At 45.0% G+C, this 21,726-nt stretch overlaps 1 protein-coding gene across 1 annotated transcript in view; it reads right to left on the reverse strand.

The window, feature by feature from the left end:
- LOC311203702 (uncharacterized protein) overlaps window positions 1-21,070 on the reverse strand; it is a gene marked incomplete at its 5' end in the record, with an annotated part of 71,391 nt that extends 50,321 nt beyond the window's left edge. Inside the window, 13 exon segments of the mRNA XM_084278458.1 lie at window positions 4,296-4,458; window positions 4,462-4,538; window positions 7,103-7,226; window positions 8,499-8,626; window positions 9,792-9,920; window positions 10,348-10,476; window positions 12,542-12,670; window positions 13,038-13,172; window positions 15,333-15,396; window positions 16,645-16,808; window positions 18,274-18,394; window positions 19,210-19,384; window positions 20,856-21,070. Coding sequence (XP_084134584.1) covers window positions 4,296-4,458; window positions 4,462-4,538; window positions 7,103-7,226; window positions 8,499-8,626; window positions 9,792-9,920; window positions 10,348-10,476; window positions 12,542-12,670; window positions 13,038-13,172; window positions 15,333-15,396; window positions 16,645-16,808; window positions 18,274-18,394; window positions 19,210-19,384; window positions 20,856-21,070 — 1,753 coding nt within the window.
- Between the last annotated feature and the right edge of the window lie 656 nt (window positions 21,071-21,726).

The raw sequence follows: 21,726 nt of genomic DNA on the forward strand, positions 1-21,726 counted from the left end.
AACCACCACAATTTATGACAAAGCATCTCAGGAACTACTTGCTGTCTCTAAGAGAGAGACTTGTATGCCATCAAATACATGACTTGGTTGTCCAGCATGGGTAAGTGTAACATGTTTTATAGTTCCTGCGCTATTTCTAGACCCACCCTCAGCAAAAGAAAGGGAAAGGAAAAAACGTCACAGCATTCACATCTTTCATTAGAAACTTTATTCCATCAGCCTACAGGTACATGAGGTGAAATAAATGGTAGTGAAGGGCAGAAGGACCAACAGCAGTCATCTTTGGAAAACAGAAACATTTTCACAACAAAACACCATTTTGTTACAGCTAAGAAAAAAAGCCAGGCACACTTGATAGCTTTTCTTTAAGGATGTATTACAGTTCAGTCACACCAAAGTGAAACGTTGTGGGCTAAAACTGGGAAGTTCTGTGCTTTAGCACTAGTACAAGCCTACCAAACCACATGATTTTCTGGGCAGCAATTAGGAAACACGCATCGTTCTGTCAAAATTTCTGTCCAAATGAGCTGTGTATTCTTCAGTCTGGACTTCAGAGCTTCAGTATAAGGATCATTAGATGGATACCTATGTAATGAAACAAATTCAGTCATGGTCACGGTACTTGGAGAATCCAATAGATCTTAACTGACACCTTGGCCACTTTGGAGTTTGTTTTATTCTGTATTCCCTTCAATATGAACTCAGCTTTGCAGATTGTCTCAACAGAAAGTATGAATGCACTGAAATCTTCTTTCCCCTAATCTGCATGTGCATCTCCAATTAAAATTTATGTGACTTCTCTGAGTACATCAAAATAAGGACAAACTTTATGCGTGACTGTGTTGTGATTAAAATCTTTGCTTAAAAGCCTTTAAGCCTTTTAAAAAACCTTGAGGTTCATGGTGTTTCTCCATGACCACCATTAGTACACCTACATTATGGAAAACCTCAAGTTTCTACTTACTACCTCAATTAAAGTCAGCTACACACCTTGTGCATCGTTTTGCACTTTAGTAAACTGGTACCAAGTTGCTCCCTTTTCAGTGTGACATTTCTCACTCTTGTAATGTGACTGTTTAGCAGCAAAGCTTCTCTTGCCGTCCCTGTCCCTGGTGAAGGCCTTTCTCTTAGTAGACAGTACTTGCTGAAATTACTCGTCAGCTTACTTGTTAAATTCCCACCACAATATAGTATCTCTGTTTGGATTTAAATTCTCTAAAGAGCATACTGGGATCTACAGAAAGGGCTAGATGATAAGCATGAAGATTAAGTTGGGGGGGTGGTCTCTCAAATTGACAGATGAGTGTCCTTCAGTGGAAGCCTCCTGGGGCACAGAGGGGACAGTGGGATTGCCAACGCCAGTCCCACGGGCTTTTGTCCTGTGGCTGTCATTTGACAAAACTATGTGAGCCCTGCAGGTAATCTGTTCAGAGTGTCTACCAGTGATCCTTCGCTGAAATAAATTCAGGGAGGACTCGTGCTTCCCGCTGTATGCCGTACGATGCAACTGCCTACCCCTTTTACCTGGGCACAGAGCAAATGTTGGGACACGCTGCTCCCAAGAAGCTGGAGAGCTACTGCCAGAAGAGGGTGGAGGAGCCTGCTGGGGCTCCATTACAAGCATGTTTTCCGGCACCATCACCAGCAGCAGCAGCTAGAAACAGTCCTGCCGCACCTGATGCAGGGTTCTAGAGGTAACTTGGCACTGACACAGAATGTCCGGTCTGGATCAACCATTTTATTTCCAGCTGAGATGTTTGGGGAACAATTCTGCTCCAATGCATCGCTACCTTGGCAGATTTCACAGTTCCCAACAGGCTGTTCTGGAGGGAGAGAAAGGAGCCTGTTGGAAAGGTGCTCTCCATGCAGAGCCAACAGAATAAGCTAAACTTTAAGGAGGGACTGGTTTGGACTTTCCTTCTGCTTCCTCGTTACTAGCCTTGACAACACCACCTTGATGTTTTTTCCCAATGAAGTAGGTTAAAGTGTTATGTATTAGGTAACCACCTCTGACAGACATGGGGACGACACGAATTCTGCCTTCAATCCTCTCCCTCTGCCCAGAGGTTCCTTCAGCCGGACAAAATAAAGGCCAGTTGGCCAAAATGCCAAAGAAACGCACACACGGTAGAATATTTTTGCAATTACAACTAGATGGCTAGAACACAGACACACAGCATAGAAATGGAGACAGGAGTTAATAAAGAATGGGGGGTACATGTGTCACATTATCAGCGATGCAAAAGACCAGCTTAAGCACGTGTTTCTCTACGTCAGCTATAAAAAAGAAAAGGTGCCTTTTTAGCAAGTATGCACAGAGATTGCTCAGTTATTTCTAAGAATAAAAAAAAAACAGAATACTTGACAATTTTTATCCTCTATTACAGACATTATTACTACCTGTTTATAAAATGTAAACCTTTCCTCGCAGTTAAGATTTACAGCAGTCATCACCTTTGTCCACTCCTTACATAATCAGTCCCTGGTGGCAAAAATAAACTGATGTAGCACACACCTTTTCTGAAGTAATTACTGATATGTTATGGAGCATTAGTTGTGTAGTGGCAGAAGTAGTGGTCAGAACTGCAACGTATGGAGCTGAATGGCAGCTCCTAAGGATAAAAATCCTTAGAAATGTTGGGAGAACTGGTGCGTTTTGGAGGAATGTCTAATTGGGAACAGAAAAGGCAAATGGTATCCTATGACAGAAGACATAGACTTTATTCCAGCCTAGAGACCATTGGGATAAGGAGGATTCTACCAGAACCCCAAGTTTTCTGGAACTACACCAGCCACAGTAACGCAGGAACTCGATAGGGCACCTGTCAGTGAAATACAGCCTCTGGGGGGGAAGATGCTGGTTTTCATGTCAAGAAGAGGAAACAGATTCTTTCTATCCCTCCCATAAACTTACTCCAGCTGTGTTCAGTACTTAACTGCTCCTGTGGGTCTGCATGGCCAAACCAGCTCAAGGACCGATCCGCCACTGACCAAGGCCAAGCCCATCAGCACCAGTCACAGCCCCTCTGTGGTCACATATTTAAGGAAAAATCCCACAAGTGGACGCTTTTTGCCACCAGAGGAGGGAGTGAGAAGATGAAAGAAACTTTGCAGACACCAAGGTCAGTGAAGAAGGGGAGGAGGAGGCGCTCCAGGTGCCACAGGAGAGATTCCCCTGCAGCCCGTGGAGAAGAGCATGGGGAACAGGTTGTCCCCTTGCCACCCACTGAAGATGATGGGGAGCAGAGATGCTTCCTGCAGCCCGTGGAGAGGCCCCAGGCTGGAGCGGGGAGACAAGTGTAGAAGATGCAGTGACCTGTGTTGGAGCAAGCTCCTGGCAGGACCTGCAGCCTATGCAGAGACAGGCCCCAGGCCACAGCATGTTTTCTGGGGGCACTGGGGGGCACCAGGATGGAGCAGTGTGGGCCTGAGAGACTCAGAGACGTTCTATGATTTTATGACTGTACTCCATAGCAGTGACCCACGCTGGGACAGCTGGTGAAGAGATGGAGCCCTGTGGGAAAAGACTGACGTTGAAGAAGTTTGTGGAGGACCCCATGCTGGAGGAGGGGAAGAGTGTAAGGAATGCCCACCCCCCCCTTTCCCGCTAAGAAGGAAGATTACTTATGAGGAACTGATGGAAACCCCCATTCCGCCACCCCCCTGTGACACCTCAGCGAGGAGGAAGGGAGAGAAATAATGAATAAAGTTGAGTCTTTGAAGAAGGGAGAGGCAGGGACAGGCCTTTTAGGATTTGGTTGCACTTCTCGTTATTCTACCCTGGTTTCTGTGCATGTGAGTGTGGTAAGATGGGTTTTTTCAATTCCCTGTTGAGTCTGTTCTGCCTGTGACGCTGATTGCGGAATGATCTCTCCCTGTCCTTATCTCCACTCCTAAGCCTCTCAAGAGGTATTTTCTCCCCCAGCTGAAAAGGGGAGTGAGAAGAGTGTCTTTGCTAGGAACCCGGCCTCCAGTCAAGGTGCAACCACCACAACAGCCTAAAATAGAGTGCGATCAAATGCTTAGCTTACGCTGTTGTTTAAAGACAGGCCTTCAAACCAGGGAAATTGAGCGCTCTCTCTAGGTTAGAGATCAGAGCTGAAGGTATTTAAAGCTCTGTCCTTGTGAACTCTACCACTTCCCTGGAAAAGAGATGGGTGGAGCAGAAACCAGAACCTGAACGTATCGCTTTTTTAGCTGATTTTTAATGTGTTTTGAGTAACCTGGCTCAAAGGAAAAAGTCCTGTGCTCTTTGTTCTTAACCTTCAACATCGAGAAGTACATTTTGCACTTACCAACTTCATAAACGTTCCTATTGGCTGAAGCAGAGCCAGCGATCTCAGCATACGGGGAGTCCCCGCGTGCCGGGGACTTCATTTCCACATAGCCGCATTCTGAACTTCTGGGGACAAGAGCTGGTGGGTCTTTTATAGTAGCGTAGGGGTTCTCAGAACTACTTTACGAGCAATTACTTAAATTATATTGGGAGTTCTTCACTAGATCTGCAACAAGAAAAACACGTGTTTCTCTCAAGCATGCTAGTAGTATGGACATCAATGCTACACAGGGTGTTGAGTTCTAACAACTCGCTCCCCATCAAATATTTAAATAGAAACCAGTCATAGCACTTCCAAATGGTTAGACAGTCCTTAATGAATCCACTTCTACTGCTATTCTTGTTTATGGCCCTTGGTCTTGTCATCAGCAAATTCCTGTTGCAGTCTGAGAACTGTCAATTCTGGTTAGAATAGTAGCTGGCATTCAATACAGATAATCCCAGAGTGGTTGGGGTTGGAAGGGACCTCAAAGCACATCTAGTTCCAGCGCCCTGCCGTGGGCAGAGACACCCTCCACTAGACCAGGTTGCCCAAAGCCCCATCCAGCCTGGCCCTGAACAATGCCAGGGAGGGGGCAGCCACCGCTTCTCTGGGCAGCCTGTGACGGGGCCTCACCACCCCAACAGAGAAAAATTCCATCCTAACACCTGATCTAAATCTAACCTCTTTCAGGTTAAGGCCATTACATTTTGTCCTTTCACTATATGCCCTTGTAAACAGCCCCTCTCCAGATTTCTGGTAGCCCCCTCCCTGTTAGGTAGTGAAAGGCTGCTACAGAATATCCAGAGCCTTCTCTTCTCAAGGCGGAACAAGCACAACTCTCTCAGCCTGTCTTTGTAGGAGAGGTGCTCCAGCCCTGCGGTGACCTTTGTAGCCCTCCCCTGGCCTCACTTCAGCAGCTCAGTGTCTTTTACTGGGGAGCTCAGAGCTGGACACTGTACTTCACGTGCTTTCACTTTCTGTGCCTTGGGCACTGTGGCTTGAGCACTTGCCAGAAAAGACTGAGGCAAAAAGTCATGAAGTACCTCAGCCTTCTCCAGATCCTGGGTAACTGCATCTCCTGTTTCCTTCTGGAGACAAGGCCAATTTTTCCTCTCACCCTCATTTTGTCACTGACGGAGCTATAGAAGCTTTTGATGTTGCCCTTGATGTCTCAGGCCAGATTTAATTCTGTCAGCACTTTAGCTTTCTTAACCTGGTCCCTGGCTGTTGGAACAGTTTCTCGTTATTCCCCCTAGACTACCTGCCCATGCTTCTACCCTCTGTAGGCTTCCTTTCCCTGTCTGAGTTTGCCCAGGAGCGCCTTGTTCATCCAGGCAGGTCTCCTGGTGCATTTGTTGGGCTGCATCTCTCCAGAGCTTGAAAGAGGCAGTCCTTGAATACTAACCAGCTGTCCTGGGCCCCTGGTCCTTCCAGGGCTTCGTTCCATGGTACTCTACTGAGCAGGTCCCTGAAGAGGCCGAAGTATGTTCTGCTGCAGTCCAGGGTAGTGAGCTTGCTGTGCACCCTCCTTACTTCCCTGAGGATCTAGAACTCCAACATTTCATGGTCACTGCAACCAAGATTGCATCATGGTACTCTGTTACAAGCATTACAGAAGTCTAAAGGAACTTTCTCTAGACAGTCTCTCTCTAAACAAAATACACAGTTTCCAAGAACAAAATTAGGTTATTTGAGAAGACCTAAACCAACTAAATTTATTCCTACTCCATCTTTATTTACTAGGTCTCATGTCAGCTGTCCTGCTGTTTTTGCCAAGCCTGACACCCAGGTCACAAGCCTAGAGCTACCCAAGCAATCCCACTGCACCTTCTAGAAACCAGGCATAACATCAGCATTCCTCCAGTCTTCCAGAATCTCCCCATGCAGTGGGGTAGCCACAGCCAGGATCTCTCAGAAGTCCCAAGTGCTGGTACATCTGCTCTAAGAAAATGTAAAGCTGAACTCTGAGCGTTAAACTGTTTTCTTAAAAACCCCGCGTCTCGGCCGGAGCTGTTGTTAGACCAAGGCTAGGGATGGGCAGGGAAAAATCCTGCTGCAGACTGCTTCTGATGCTGCACCTGATCCCCAGAACCTGACAGTGAGAAGGACTAGAAATGAAGGTAATTAAATCATCTAAAGAATAATGGCACTCAGAGTCCCTTCTAAGGCTTTCACTGGGCAGAGACATGAGGAGTGTGATCCAGCCTTTTTGGGATGCTTGAGATTGGGAAAGGATGAAGCGACAACAGGATACAGAAATTCTCACCCCTTCTCAGGAATTTTCTTTTGACGGACAATGTGCTGTGTTTCAGCAGACAGGAGGCTTAGCTGGGAAGATGCTGCTACAATTTACATCTGCAGCAGCCCAGATGATGAGAAACTACTTCAAAAAGCCTTGATTCTGTGTGGTGGGGATTAGAGAAAAGGATTCACCCAACCCCACACCTATTTAATCAAAGTAATTTTGCCAAAGCAGATCCTTATTTACAACACCCATTGATTTATGAAAGTAATTAGTATGAAAATAGTTGTATGACAATATGATGAGAGTTTTGCATATCATGTCTGCACTGGGCATCAGGTGGATTCACCGCTCCTCACAAGGAGTCACTTTTTTGTCTCCTTGAAGAAAGGTCGAACCCATAACCCTGAACCTCACGCACAGCCAGACCACCTTGGCATTACCCTGAGCGGAGAACCAGGAAAAATTCCCTGCTTCCCTCTCTATCCCAAACACAGTAAATACCATTCACCCTCTCCTCCTCCTCCTTCTTCCTTCTTACCAAGCTCGTTGAGGTAGCCACCATGTTTCCAGTCTGCAGGCAATGTTCCCGCGTAGTCCATGACAGTTCCTCGTTTTCCAGGTTCCACGTTTTTAAGGTTCACAAACAGCTGATTGGTTTTGGCCTAATTCAAAGGAAGACAGATAACAGAAACTGAAACTGATGGGAAGTTACAGGATTTCCAGGTGCTAATCAGGCAAAGTGGTTTGGGTTTGCGTGGCCAGGTTTTGGTAGCGGTGGGGGGCCAGGGGTGGCTTCTGCAAGAAGCTCCTAGAAGCTTCCCCTACGTCTGACAGAGTAAATACCCGACGGCTCAAGGATGGACCCACCGCTGGCCAGTGACGAGCCCATCAGCGATGGTGGCAGCACCTCTGTGATAGGATGTTTCAGAAGGAAAAAAACCCACAGGCAGACACTTCTTGCTGCCAGAGAAGGGAGTGAGAAGATGAAGAAACTCTGCAGACACCAAGGCCAGGGAAGAAGGAGGGGGAGGAAGCGCTCCAGGCACCAGAGGGGAGACTCCCCAGCAGCCCATGGAGAAGACCATGGTGAAGCAGGCAGTCCTGCTGCAGCCCAGGAGGAAGATGCCAAGTAGAGATCCCAGCTGCAGCTCCATGCTGGAGCGGGTGGACACACCTGAAGGAGGCAGTGACCTCATGGGAAGCCTGCATTAGAGCAAGCTCCTGGCAGGACCTGCAGCCCGTGGACAGAGGAGCCCACACCGCAGCAGGTTTGCCTGGGGCAAGCTGTGGCTCTGTGGGGAAGCAGGCTGGAGCAGTCTGTCCCTGGAGGTCTGAGCCACATGTAAGCCACACCGGGGCAGTTGGTGAAGAGCTGTAGCCCCCATGGTAAGGATTCATGTTGGAGAAGTTCATGGAGGATTGTCTGATGTGGGAAAGACCCCACACTGGAGCGGGGGAAGCATGTGAGGAGTCCTCTGCCTGAAGAGGAAGGAGCGGCAAAGACAATGTGTGATTAACTGGCCACAATCCCCATTCTGCCCCCGTCCTGTGCCGCTCGGGGGTAGGTGGCAGAGAATTTGTGAATAAAGTTGAGGCCAGGAAGAAGGGAGGGGTGAGGGGAGGTGTTTGAAGATTTGGTTTTATACCTCATTATCTCACTCTCTTTTGATTTGGTAGGAAATTAGATGCTTTGCCCATGATGTTACCTGCGGAATGATCTCTCCCTGCTCTTATCTCAACTCATAAGCTTTTGGTTATATCTTCTCTCCCCTGTCCAGCTGTGGAGGGGAGTTATAGAGCGGCTTTGCTGGGCACCAGACCTCCAGCCAGGGTCAACCCACCACAAAAAGAAACCAAACCTGAAACATGATGGAACCAAATGAAATAAACTAGAAGCTAATTGACAGAGGAGCACTGAGATTTTGATGCTCTACCTTTGCCAGGGTCAGTCTGTCCATGTTGTTGACATGAGGTGCGGTAGCGCACTGAGTCAGAGTATGATAACTGGGGTTAGAGAAATAGTGACTGTTGGAATTTCCACCGGTACTGTGAGGGATGGCTTCTGAAAAGAAAATAAAATCAACAACTATCAATAGCATGGCATTTCTTTCTGAGGAGAAGTTTTTGACAGCTCTGCACTCATTCCAAAACCTAATGGGAGAGTTTCTGGAAAGAGCTACCTAGGAAATTGCCATTCATTTGACGGATTTAGGGACACAGAGCAGGAACTGACAGGTCACTTGAAGCAAGAGCATGTTACTTGCTAACTTACTTCTCTCCTGAGGTTCCTTGCTCTCTTTTGCCTCTGCAGTCACTGTCCCAATTACAGAGAATTTTAACCACCAAGTTCATAGCAACACTCTCTAGTGCCTCAAGAGCACCCCCACCTTTGCTGACAGCTCTTTCTTGGCTCTGAAAACTCTTTCTGCCACCTTCTTCACCTGCTGCCTGCCTTAACAGCTGTGGGCAGAAGACAGCAGTGCCTGAAGTTTCACGTACCCGTTGCGTCACTCCCAGGTTTGCTCTTTGCCTTCACTTGTTTCAGACTCGAGCCTTCAGATGGAGCTTCTTAACTGTATCGGGATTACAGATCTGCAGCACCACGGACGCTACCCTTTGTTCCTAGCCCTAAACTCTGTCTGTCCATGGCCAGCAGATGGCAATGTGTCACCAGTGGCAGACCCCTACGGACAAGATTTGCTTCGAGAGGATCTCTGTGTATCTGGGAGACTATGAGAAGGGAAGAGGGAAAAGGAGAAGGGAATTGTCTCTACTTGGGATTTGGCTTTACTTGTACTGGGCCTGCCACTAAGGCCGTGAAATTAGGAAGGAACGAAAACCGAAAAAGAAGAAAAGGGTAAAAGACAATGAAGAAACAGGCAAAACAGCAACCAATTGTCCTTCTCCACCAGACTGTCAGGTCTCCCAGGCTACTCAGAGCCCCGTGCTTCAAAACCCATGCAGTCGTATGAGCGGAGCCAGACATCTGGCTGGTGTCACGTCATATGACATGTGTGCCGATGTGGGAAGACAGCAAGAGATAAGGTCTTCATAACCAATTCTGCAGGTTTTCTCTGGAAAAAGCCCAGGTCCAACTCCTGAAGCATCTACCCCATTAAGACTCCCCCTGAAGCAAAGAGGATGTATCAAAACACTGGCCAAAACAGAGACTCCCCTGACGGTTGAGTAATTGCTCTTAGGCACCAACACTTGCCATTCCTACTCACTTTGCTCACAGTGCTTCCCCATGAAGCCCGTGCGGCAGGTGCACTGCCCACTGATGTGGTCGCAGTCAGCTCCGTTCTGACACTGGCATAGCAATGCACAGTCCTTCCCGTAAAAACCCAGGGGACATCCTGCAATAGAAGGAGCGGGAAGAGAACTGGAGTGAAGCAACTGCTCCAGAACTAAAATGCAAACATCCTGGGTAAGTATATTAATGGACTACAGCCAGTACTGCACATCCGCAGGGGGAGCATCTGAATGTCAGAGTCATTCATTCTGTGTGTGCACATGACAGACTCTTCCACAGGGATGCCCAGCCGCAGCCAAAAGTTGTCTTCCTCTAAAGCAAGGCTAAAGAGGAGTTCAAATGTAGTTGCCAGCACTCTGCCAGTGCTTATGCAGCTGCCTCCCCTGCTACCGCGGAGGTAACGTGTAACATCTTCTGGGCCAAAAATGCTTAGCAGCGTGGGAAGACATCAACGACTGAAATGTGAAAACACCAAAGGAAAGTTCTGTCACTCGTTTATAGACCAAGAATGGATGACAAAAGTCACTTACTCTGTGTACAGTAAAGGCCAGTCCATCCTGGAGTACATTTGCACTCCCCATCGCAGGCACTGCAGTAAGCTCCATTATGGCAATTGCACGTGTGGATGCAGTTCGGTCCCCAGTGGGAAGGTGGGCAAGCTAAAACAACCCACAGCAATTCATTAATTGATCCCAAATGACAAAGATCAGTGATATCCACAAACAGAGCTGCTTACATTCACATAGAAGCACTGCTTCACTTGGTGTTTGTTGTTTTGCTTTTAAAGCCATTTCTTGGGCTACTCCATTCTGAGCAAATCGCCACAGGTTGGGTTTTCTCTAACTAAGGACTTCTTTTACTCTACATAAAAAGTGTTGAAAAAAATTGGAAGTGTCGAAAAAGCCAGCAATTCAAACTTGATCCTCAGTAACTAGGACACTCATACCAGCTTTCTCCACACAGAAAGCCAAGTAACTTTCCTCTTTTCATTATTTTTTAATCTGCAAGCAGTTACGTTGAACACAGCCAAAGGTATAAGTCTTCTAAGCCTCAAAACTGAAGGAGTACAAACAGAGAAGGTTGAAACACATCTCACAGCCTATAGATTTAGGCTAAATATGAAGCTTAATTCTTTAATTTCTAATGTTAGAGTCTAGGTAATTACCTAAATAGAGTGCAAATGATCAGGACTGTACCTTTATCAAGTGGACTCTTGCTGCTGTGGTTGCATTGATGAATATAGTATTTTTTAAAAAAAGTAATTCCTGAATCCTTTAAATGCAAAAGGACTCATCTATGTGTGGGCTGCATTTTTGCAAAGTGGTGGTTTTGCCCAAATTTCACTTCATTAAGAAATATACTACATTGTAGTGACAAAAAAATAAACACTAAGTTTGGTTTTTCTTGTTTTTGCTTCATATGTGCCTTATGATTCTTTTTGTTATTGTTTTTGTTTGAAAATAGTGGTCAGCTATGAAGGAATGTAAATCCCATACAGATGAAAGGTTAAAAGTTTTAAGAAGGTTACTGGTTCCAGAAGAATTTAATGGAATCGTTATTTTCCATGTGAACAAAAGGCCTGTACACAAAGCAAAGAAACTTGCTCTGTTACAGCCCATGAGCATAGTCTAAATAGATGCTTCCACTCATATTGCTGGCACCATTTTCTTGTTATTGATTTGTGAGTAAGTCTCTCCTCCTCCTAAATACCCCTATTCTTCTACTCTCCAAAATACCTACTTATTTTACCATAAAACCAGACGCCTTTCTTGCTACTGGCTTCCACAGGAATCGGCTCAAGATTTATCTTGCTATGATACTTAGTTGTGCATGCCAATCACTTCACAGAATTTAGACAGCAAAGAGTTTTTTTTCCAAAGTCACCAGCTGCTACATTGCACTGGTACAGAGCTAGTTAACCTGGACTAGCCAAGCCATAAATGAGTTACCGTAAGTGACGTGAAACCAATGTGGGATGGTATTCGGAAATGCACCTCCCTGGAAATCAGCACAGTCTCTTTGGAATGTTGACGTATCAGGCTTTGGTGTGGCTTCTTTTATTCACAGAAATGGGTTGACTGAAACTTTGGAATACAGTGTTTTGGACCGTGTGGATTTTGGTACTTCATGGAATTGGATCTATTTCTCGTGAGAATTCTGCCTCAGGTTTTTCTCTCCTATTATCAGTATTTTCATAGACCTGACAAGGCATCTGGAGAATGCTGAATTATTTCATAAAAGAACTCCTATGAAACATAATGAAATTAGGGCCTAGCACTCTGAGTCAGTAACAAAGTCTTCACTGGTTTAGCATACCAAGGCAATACTCCTCAAGTGAGGTAGAATGGCAGTAAAAAGGGGTATCTGCGTTGTGCTTTTATGTGGCAAGGTTCTGGTGGCGAAGGGGGGAAGCAGGGGTGGCTTCTGCAAGAAGCAGCCAGAAGCTCTCTGCAGATCCTCTACAACTCTTCTTGGGCAGTGAAAGACTGAAAATTGGTCTCTTCTCTCATATTCTCCATCCCACTTCTTAGAAAAGCCAGAGTGCAATTATGTTGCTGATAGTGCTGATAAACTGAAGAAGAAAACTTTCGGATTTCTTCCTCCTATACCACACAGTCCTCATTTCTGACTTGGACAGTGGGTTTTTTACTAAATACTAGATAATGTAAATAGCCAAACCTGAACTGATTGTTGTTAAAAGAAAGGGGAACATTCCATACTTACGTTGAGAGCAGTCACTACCAATCCAGCCAGGGTAACACTGACAGGATTTATCAATAGGATTGCACGTTCCGTTACTGGTGCACGTGCATATTCCAATGCAGTTCTTGCCAAATCTGCCACTGGGACATACTGGAACAAAACACAATTAGAACTCCTTAGTAATCAGAATGGGATTACCTTTTCTTTATTTCAAGAGGAATCTTGATACTAGGATCAAGACAGGTACTGCTTAGTATAATGTTCAGTAAGGCATTAGAAATTCTGGGAAGCCCTTTATACATGCTCATTATACAAATAATACAAATAACAATACAGTGGGTTTCATACTGTAGGATCAAATGTTCAAACAGTTTAAACCTGCTTAAGATTCCTAATTTATACGCTGCAAGCACTACAACAGCAACTGCTGTTGGTTTTATGGCTTCCAAGCGACGGAAGGAAAATTGCTGAAGTGCCTGGTCTCTCTGTCCCAGAGAGTCTTTACTACAACTTGTACCTTTGTTACAGAGGGCTCCTGTAAATCCAGGTAAGCAGTCATGTAAGCCAGTAATATGGTGGCAGGGACCACTGCTGTGTACACACTGGGGGCATGTCTGGCTGCAGCGGTGTCCATAAATCCCAGGGGAACAGACTGGAATCAGAAAGAACAAACCGTCATTCCTTCCTACACTTTCTATACAGCCGTGAACTACTCTTCAGAGCACTTCCTGACTCTGAATTAGCGCTGCTTTCTAAATACACAAGGCTGGCAATGGCATCCTCATTATTCGTGCAGTTCAAGGCTTTACACTCACAAATGGAGATTTGCTCGTCTTCCTCTAAGGTTTGCTATATCCCAGCTCTTAATGACTTAACTGACATTCTGTTACTTGTCAGGCCATGCTGACTTGGGTTGCAGGTGAAATGCATCTCTAGTTTTTATGTTATACACATTTGACTACACATTGTATGTCCTCTCCAACGCAAACAACTCCTAAGGCATATTTGAAGAAAAGTCATTTAAAAAGATAGACTGGATAGTTTTATCTGTAGAGGAGTATGGTCATCTTAGACCTTGACTTCTTACCTGTTTCCTAACTTGGAAAACAAATAGCCATTACTTCACTGAGAAAAACTTACCAATGTTTTCCAGTGATCCTTTAGGTACTCATGACATGATACAGCCAGCTACACATCACCTAACTTTTAGAGAACCTGAGACCAGAAATAGGAATTCACTTAATTCTTACGTGAAAGGCACAAGTTTCTTTTAAAAAAGGAGGGAAAAAAAAGGGGGGGGCGAGGAGGACAGACAGGGGTTCCATAAAATCTCCTCCTTTGCTGCTCTAATCCCTTCTGGTATTTTTTTCCTGATAAATTAGAATATTAGGTAACGCATCAAGAGAAATAGCTGTTGCACAGCAGCACAATTAGCACAATGCACAATTAGCACTCACAGAACTTAACTTGGAACCTTTCCCGTATTTTAATTTCATTCAAGATTCAGTCTTTTAATTATACACTCGATACGAGTTACATGGCTCGATCTCCCTAGAGATCCTCGCTGTTTTGGTAGGTAATACTAAACACCAAAAAATACCAAGTCTGATGGTTACTTTAACAAACCTAAAAGAAAAAAAACCCAAGCTATTCTAACATACTTTGTTGAATTTAGTTCCTTCCTCTATTGTCACAAACCCTTTGCCTGCTGCTCCACTTATTATGCATATACATATGTTCCACAACACCTTTCTTAATCCTACCTTCTGATGCTATCTCTGCAGTGTAACTTTATAGAGCAGCTATTTGAGATCGTGTTATGAAAGTATTGCTCAGGAGTATTGCTCTGACATGTGAAGCGTGGGAGGAGGATATTTCCAGACACCGAACAGAAAGCAAACTATGCTCTTTATGTCATACAGTGTGTCCTGACATCACCAACGTGTTGAAACTAGTCCGTTACACACGCTGCTGTGATGACATCATTCCAGGACAGATACTCCATTTTTTCTAGAATCACGCACAAAGTCTCTTTCTAGCAAAATCTTTTTCCTTTCCATAGATGAAGATTTCACTGAAGCCAAAAGCAGTGTCTCCTTTCCAATACCTGAGGTCACGCAGTCAAGGTCTGTGCTACGCCTGAAGTCGTCATCTCCACCCAGGATAGTTCTATCACACCGGCCAGCTCATTTTTAGAACCTGTTACAAAAAGATGCTACACTTTTACTACGGACTTTCAAATCATAGAATCTACCTACTTTAACCTGGCTTCATTCGTTACCATACTTTTGGTCTCTGGTGATTTGTCTGCCCTAGTGTCTCACAAACTACTCATCGATGGCACAATGACAATACTACTATTTTCTCATCATTCACTCCAATTACTTTTATTATTTTTGCAGCCTTGCCATTTCCCAGCGGTATCTGAGTGACTGAGGGGAGGTCGCACTGCGGCTTTTGGGACGACAATAAGGCCAAGAACACTCTGGGCTCAGTTAGGTGAGTGCTGGCTGTGGCAGCCTCCCTCTCTTTCTGTGAGGACTCCTGTGGAGAGAGTCCACAGAGACTACTGACCCTTGAATACAAACAGGAAAGCTGAAGCTTGCAACGCTACAGTATCGCACGGAGACACAAAACTCCAGAACCCTCTGAGAGGGGCATACTTAAGAGTGTCAACTCCATCTTATGGAAGCTGGAAGAGTTTTCCCAACACTTACATAGACATTTAGGTGAGAACTCAAATCCCTTCCTGGAGATAAAAGGTTTGTGATAGCATGCCCTTCTGCAGAGTTTCATCATGTTTTCAAATTACCTTGCTCTCCATAGACAACAGTGCCAAACACAAATTCTAATGGATAACCAAATACAAATACTTCCTAAAACCACAAGGAAAATGCCAGAGAAACCTTGCAGAAAAGTGCAACAATTTTCATGCAGAACAAAATATGTGCAGAGACACTTGAGTTCTCAAGTTTGAAAAACCTAAGTGGAAGCACAGCTTCTGCACAACTGATCCTCTTTTTGGCTGCCAGAGCCAAGCTTTCTGGGTTCCTGCACGCAAGGCTTTACGTACCAGAGCTGCCAGCACAGCCTTGCATATTTACAGCTCTTCACCACTTCCTGAGGAATGGTTCTGTGAAGGCGCGCAAGGTTTCAGATTGACCCGTCTACCCTCCTACTCCCAGTTTGCCTGTGGATCCCACACTCAACAACATTTCCATACCTGTGAATCACAGATGGAACAAAACAGCCACAGAACTGGCCCCTGTCTCCTTCCAGCCCCACACAGTCCTCCTGTAGAGCAGAGAATTTATTTAAAAACTGGAGTTTCTAAGAATTTCCTAGAAAACCAAACACTATCACTGGAAAAGATGGAGCCAGTTTTTCAGAGAAAGAGTTCATGTTTTGACTACAAAATGTAATAAAAAACAGTTATGGAATAAAACAAATCGGTTTTGACTTTTACCATTTTAAAACCTTTGAAATTAGATATTTTGATTGCTCTCCCCAAGCACAAATTGCAAGGTGCAGCAGACCTGATGAGGCAATGTTATGGCAGTGCAATGATTTCTAACTTTGCACTTCTCAATGTCGGCGTGACAGCGTCAGAGCCCCAAGAGGAAGGCAAAGACCTGTCTGTCACTGCACTCTTCGCAGTGCCTTCTCACAGCTGACTAAGAATGAAGGCAACTTCTCCGTTCATATTGTACCAGAGATAGAAGATAATGTAATCAAAACTAGGTTGTTTGATGTTAAGTATCTATTTCTGGCACATTCTTTCCTCTCACAGTTTTTTCTGCTTTAACAGAAGCACTCTGGAGAGCATTTGATGCCAACGGGGAAAAATTTGGGTCTGTGTTTTTCAACAAATTCTAAAGGAGCTGGAGAAAAGTCTGAGGCTCAACTTTAAAGCATGGAAGCAGGAAGAGTTTTTCATCTGTGCATCTTAACTGTGTGTTTTCTGCACTTCAGTGTGTTGCACTGCAGAGTTCTTCCCAAAGATTTGTCGTCATGTGTCACCAATCTTCAACCCAGTTGTGTATGGGCTACCAGGAGCAGTCCTCCTTGGAGACTTATCCCCCCGACAAAATTCAGTGCAAAATCTGGTGAAATTATGAAACTACCTGGCAAGGGAATTCACATTTTTCTCCTCTCCAGCCTGGAGCACAGGTACAGGTTCCATCCAGAGCTTTGCAAGCCCCTCCGTTAAGGCACTGGCAAGTTAAGTTACAGCCAAGCCCCCAGGTACTTCTGGGACAATTTATTGAGCAATCTACACCATGCCAACCTGCCAAAAAGAAGAATTTCAAGTGACAAATTAATCCAAGTTTTCCCCCATTCCTCTCTGAGGACGTGTTTCACTCTGCCTATCAGGCAGCATCTTTCGGAGATGTGCAATCCCAGGGTACCACTAGCTACAAGCTAGTAGCAGCAGTTTCAGACGAGGACTCGTCCACGTTGGAACAAGGGTGGTGAAGGGCACCTCCTGACATCTCTGCACAGCACACATTTGCAGATGGGTGCCACCGTGCAATAGCAATTCAGGGCAGATTGGCAAGGAAAACACAGACACCTTGAAATTACACTACCAAGCACCAGAGGATACTGAAGGTTTAAGGCATGGGTTGAAAAAGCAAGGACTGTATTCCCTACATTCAAGCTGCTGCTTTCATCACTCTTCCGCCAGTACTGAACAGATGGAGTTCTGCAATACAGTTTATTTTTTTTATTATGCTGGGTAGCAATGATTTGCAGACTGCACGCTGGAGGCAGAGAAATGGAAATAGATTTTTAAAAATGTGACCATCTGATACAATAGAAACGGCAGGAGACAGTCTGACGTGACCATCAGCAGTGACACAAGCCAAGGTTCTAATTTTGTACCTTGTTTACAGCAAGCCAAGGGAAAAGTAATTCTGCACTGAGCCTAATCAATAGACTGTGCAAAACACATGGATTGAAACGAAGCCGCCTCGTGCCCTGGATAGAGAACTTCACATTTAGGGGTCATTTCAGGCAAAAATCAGTCCCTGACAGAGGTGGGCAGGCACGTGCAGTTTCTGAGGGGGTACAATGTCCATCAGAATTACTGCTGGGAGGTGAGAGCCAGGCAGGGAGGTCAAGGACCGTCAGTCTAGTCACACGAATACTGGGAGACCTAGAAAGTTTCTCACAGAAGCAGGGAACAGCGCGCAAAGGCTTGGAAGGGTCTTAGGCAAGGTTTTCTCAGAGAGCTGGTGAGGAAAAGAGCATTCAAATAGAATAAATTGCCAGTAGATACTAACATCAGTGCTAAAATGGCAGGAAGAAATCGGTGCCTCTGTGTGGCTGAGAGGGGCAAGGGTTGCAGCCAGAGGTCATGCACACCCAGGCTGAGGGAAACCCGCCTATGCATTTCGACTAGGCAGGCTGCTGTCAGACACATGGCAGGCATGCCTGTGGTACATCCAGCAGATGACAGCACTGCCACCAAGAGAGAAGTGGTGGCACACCTCAGGGTAAACACCAGTAATTCACTAAGCCGCAGCAGCCTCCAGCCCACTGAGAACACAAACATGAGGCATGTGCACTCTTCTTGGGGCAGATGGTTTCCTAGTTTTCACCTCCCAGAGCAGCAGATGCATAAATCAGCTGGTGATATGGCCTTCAGCGTGGTCTGCTTTTTATTAAGTTTCTTTCTTCTTCTCTACTTCCAAAACTCAAATTCATTTTATGATTAGGGAAAAAGGAAATTAATCTGAAGGGATGCTTACCTGCTTTGCAGGCACAAGAAACATCTACTGGTGAACAGATGGCTTCGTTTTTGCAGTTGCATACAGATGAACAGTTTATTCCATACGTCCCCAGAAGACAGGCAGTACCACAAGCAGCACCCTGAATGACACAAAAACAGAGTCTAAAAACTATTCAGACAATAGAACCAGTACATTCTGTAGACTGACTCAGGTGCTACAAAAGCCAGAGAACATGCCTGTTCCAGGCTGTCACTAAGGTATCTGAAATTTCATGGCGAGGGACTCCTTCATGCTCTTTAAGTCCACAGTAAGCATTACTTTCCTGTTAGTTGTTGGGAGAGCTCAGGTCACACAGCAAACACCACTTGGTTAGATCAATGGACAGTATCTTAAGTAATAAGGAAGCCCTTCACGAAACCAAATCTCGGTAAGACAGCAGGTTCATGGAACGTGGATGTCTACGGTATTTTTAGGAATTAATTTGACTGAAGTTTTCACAGTTGTTGTTCCTACAACAGTCACCCTGTAAATATCCAAAGCACAGGTAACCGCAAATGCATGGAAAAGCTGCAGAATAATCCATCCTGAACCGCAAAAACAAGTGTCTTGCTCTAGATTTTCTCTGGATGGAACATCAGGAGCTGCTGCAGCAAGATAATGATTGAAACCATCATTCCTCCCTTTATTTACACCTCACAAGCACATCCTCCTACTTATCACTGTCTTACAAAGTCACTATCTTTTCTTTCCTGAAATGCCTTCACTTCAGTGCTGAGAACCAATCACATTTTTGCCTCAGAATCTTAGACAACGCCCAGTATTATTTATGTACCTAAATACCGTTACCTTTCTTTTCCTGTGGTGGAGAAAGGACACTCGGGCACCATGAAGAACTTGGCACTCAACTAAAGCCAATGGAGTTGAAAATGTACTGCGAAAGAGAGACTTATTTACCTCAAATCCGGGGGCACAGGTGCATTTTCCAGTCACACTATTGCAGTCAGCACCATTTTGGCAGCTGCGGATCTGCTGACATGACTCGCCATAGAATCCTGGAGAACACGTCTCGTTGCAGTAGAGCCCCGACCAGCCAGGCTTGCAGGAGCATTCCCCAGACACAGGGTGACAGCTGCCAGGAGGGGATGGAAGGATAAGTAATTCAGGACTAAAAATGACAATCTACAACTGAACAGTTCTTGAGATCTAAATTAGAACGTATTTATAAAACTACTAGTACTGGCATTTTAAGACATACATCACTGTCCTGTAAATAGATGTAGGAAGCTGTAATACTTTTGAAGGATTTTGATGGGTTTTCATGAAGTCAGACTAATTGGCAGTAAGATTTATACATTAAGAAAGGGAGCCTATATATATATGTATGCACATATCCCTCAGAGAAAGCAAGAGACAAAAGAAAGGCCACCAGAACGTGTCCTGAAAAAACCCTAATCCCAGCCTAACTATACCAAATTAGTTGGTGATGCAGAATGACCTCCCACAGTCTTATTTACAAATGTGAAGCAGGGGTGGAAGATCACCAGAAAGAGCTTACAAGACAAAAGGAAAAACCCTTGTAGAAAAGTACGTAGCTACAGTGTGCTCTTTTTACACCAGGTGTCACGTGAGTAAAGACATGCCAAAACCAGCCTGAAATGCTACAATTCCTACATTTTGTACATTCCTGTACAAAACAAGGCGCTAATGTTGACAAAGGCAGACAGAGGCCTTTTTTGCTTCTTCCTGCAAACTGCATCTTCAGAATGACAAGTTTCTGTAAACCCCCCAACCTGTGATGGGAAGTGGCAGGGACGTATGGATCTGCTCATACCAGGTCACAGCGCTGTTGCTGTACCCCACTGAGGAAACGGGGTTTATGTGGCCTTAGTCTCAGCCAGCCAGTGCTCACTCTCTCTTTTCTCTTGACTGTTGAGTACCAAGGGAAAAATGGATACTTTCACCTGGTCACGGAGAACAGAGGGCTGGGTTCAATACACACTCCAGCTCAAATCCTTGCATATCTACCAAAAGAGGTAATGGACAAGAACCATTTCTGAAAAAACTCTTTGCATAAGAGGCTTGTTACCTGCTGGTGCTCTCTGGACCCCTGGAAAATAATAGAACCTCCCAGGTATACCTATATCTAACCCTTCACGAAGCATAGAGGCTGACAAGCACGAGGATTGGCTGGAGCTGCCATCAACTGACGACATATACTGATTTCAGTTATTTTGCACTTACAGCACACCAGAACGTGCAAGGGATATATGATCTATCCTGCCTACACACAGTGAGCAATGTAATGATCTACCCACCTGGTAAACAGAGACAAAGGTCCCACTTTGTCATAATATTTATTTGGCGGGTAAGCAACCAAATAAATACAGCAATGAATATTAAGATCACATATAGCTGCAAGCACTGTAATTCAGAAGCTCTTTTGGGCTGAGAGTTTCCTGATCCAGTTAGGGAATACCAGATTCTCTCACAAGTCCTTCGCTGCTTCAGATTGCATGAAAGTACTAGAAAAATCAGGAAATCTTTCTTTTCAGATTTCTATCTTCTCTACAGAAGAACAGGTTCAAGGGTGTAAAGCCTACCTCCAGGTAGTGGGCCTGTGCCAGGGACATCTTTTATCACACTTGAGACCATAAATTCCTTCAGGACAAAGCCTTGTTTCACACTGCTCTCCAGTGTATCCTGCTTCACAGAGACAGGCACCACCAATATGGTAGCATTTCCCACCATTCATACACTTGCAGGGCTCAGCACACTGCACCCCGTACGTCCCCACTGGACACTCCTCTTGGCACATATGAGAAAAACAAAGAAAAAAGTGGGTTAGTTCCCATCAAATACAGCTTTGGGACATTCCAGGGAAATCGAGTTTATGAGCAATCTCTATACGGCTCTAAAAAGCCTCTGAAGTGGAGCAGTGATTTATAGAAATTCATGTTTCAAGTACTTTATGTCAGAATTTGTAACTTTTAGAAGTAAACTGGATTCTCCACTTAGCAATAGCGTGAACAGCCAGCAGATTTCTGTGCCCCTGTAGATGCTCAGGGCCTGGCAGTCCTCTGGCAATCACGCTCAGCAGTCTCTGATGAGAACCTTTTCTAACTGTGTTTTCCAAACACACTATGTTTGACACAAGGCACGGAAAAATGTAATAGAAGTCACAAGAGCCTTCTGACTGAGGTCAAAGGGGTATATGTGTTCATATCATGCTGAGTTGTACCCCGTTTTGTGAATCATGCGGGTGCTAATTACAAGGCCTCACCAAGTCTCTGAACCATGAGGAAAAACACGTCTTTATGGTGACGGTGAATGAAAGGTGGGTAAGGAAGTTTCACACCACCGATCGGCTACATCTGACTGTAATAAAAAAGGCACGCTTGATGTGCTGGGTGTACGTGCTGGTGTTTTAGGCCTGGCACCCTGTTCTGACCAGAACTGAAATGAACACCTCGA

This window comes from Gallinula chloropus (genome assembly GCF_964237585.1).
Source record: "Gallinula chloropus genome assembly, chromosome: Z".
NCBI lineage: Eukaryota > Metazoa > Chordata > Aves > Gruiformes > Rallidae > Gallinula > Gallinula chloropus.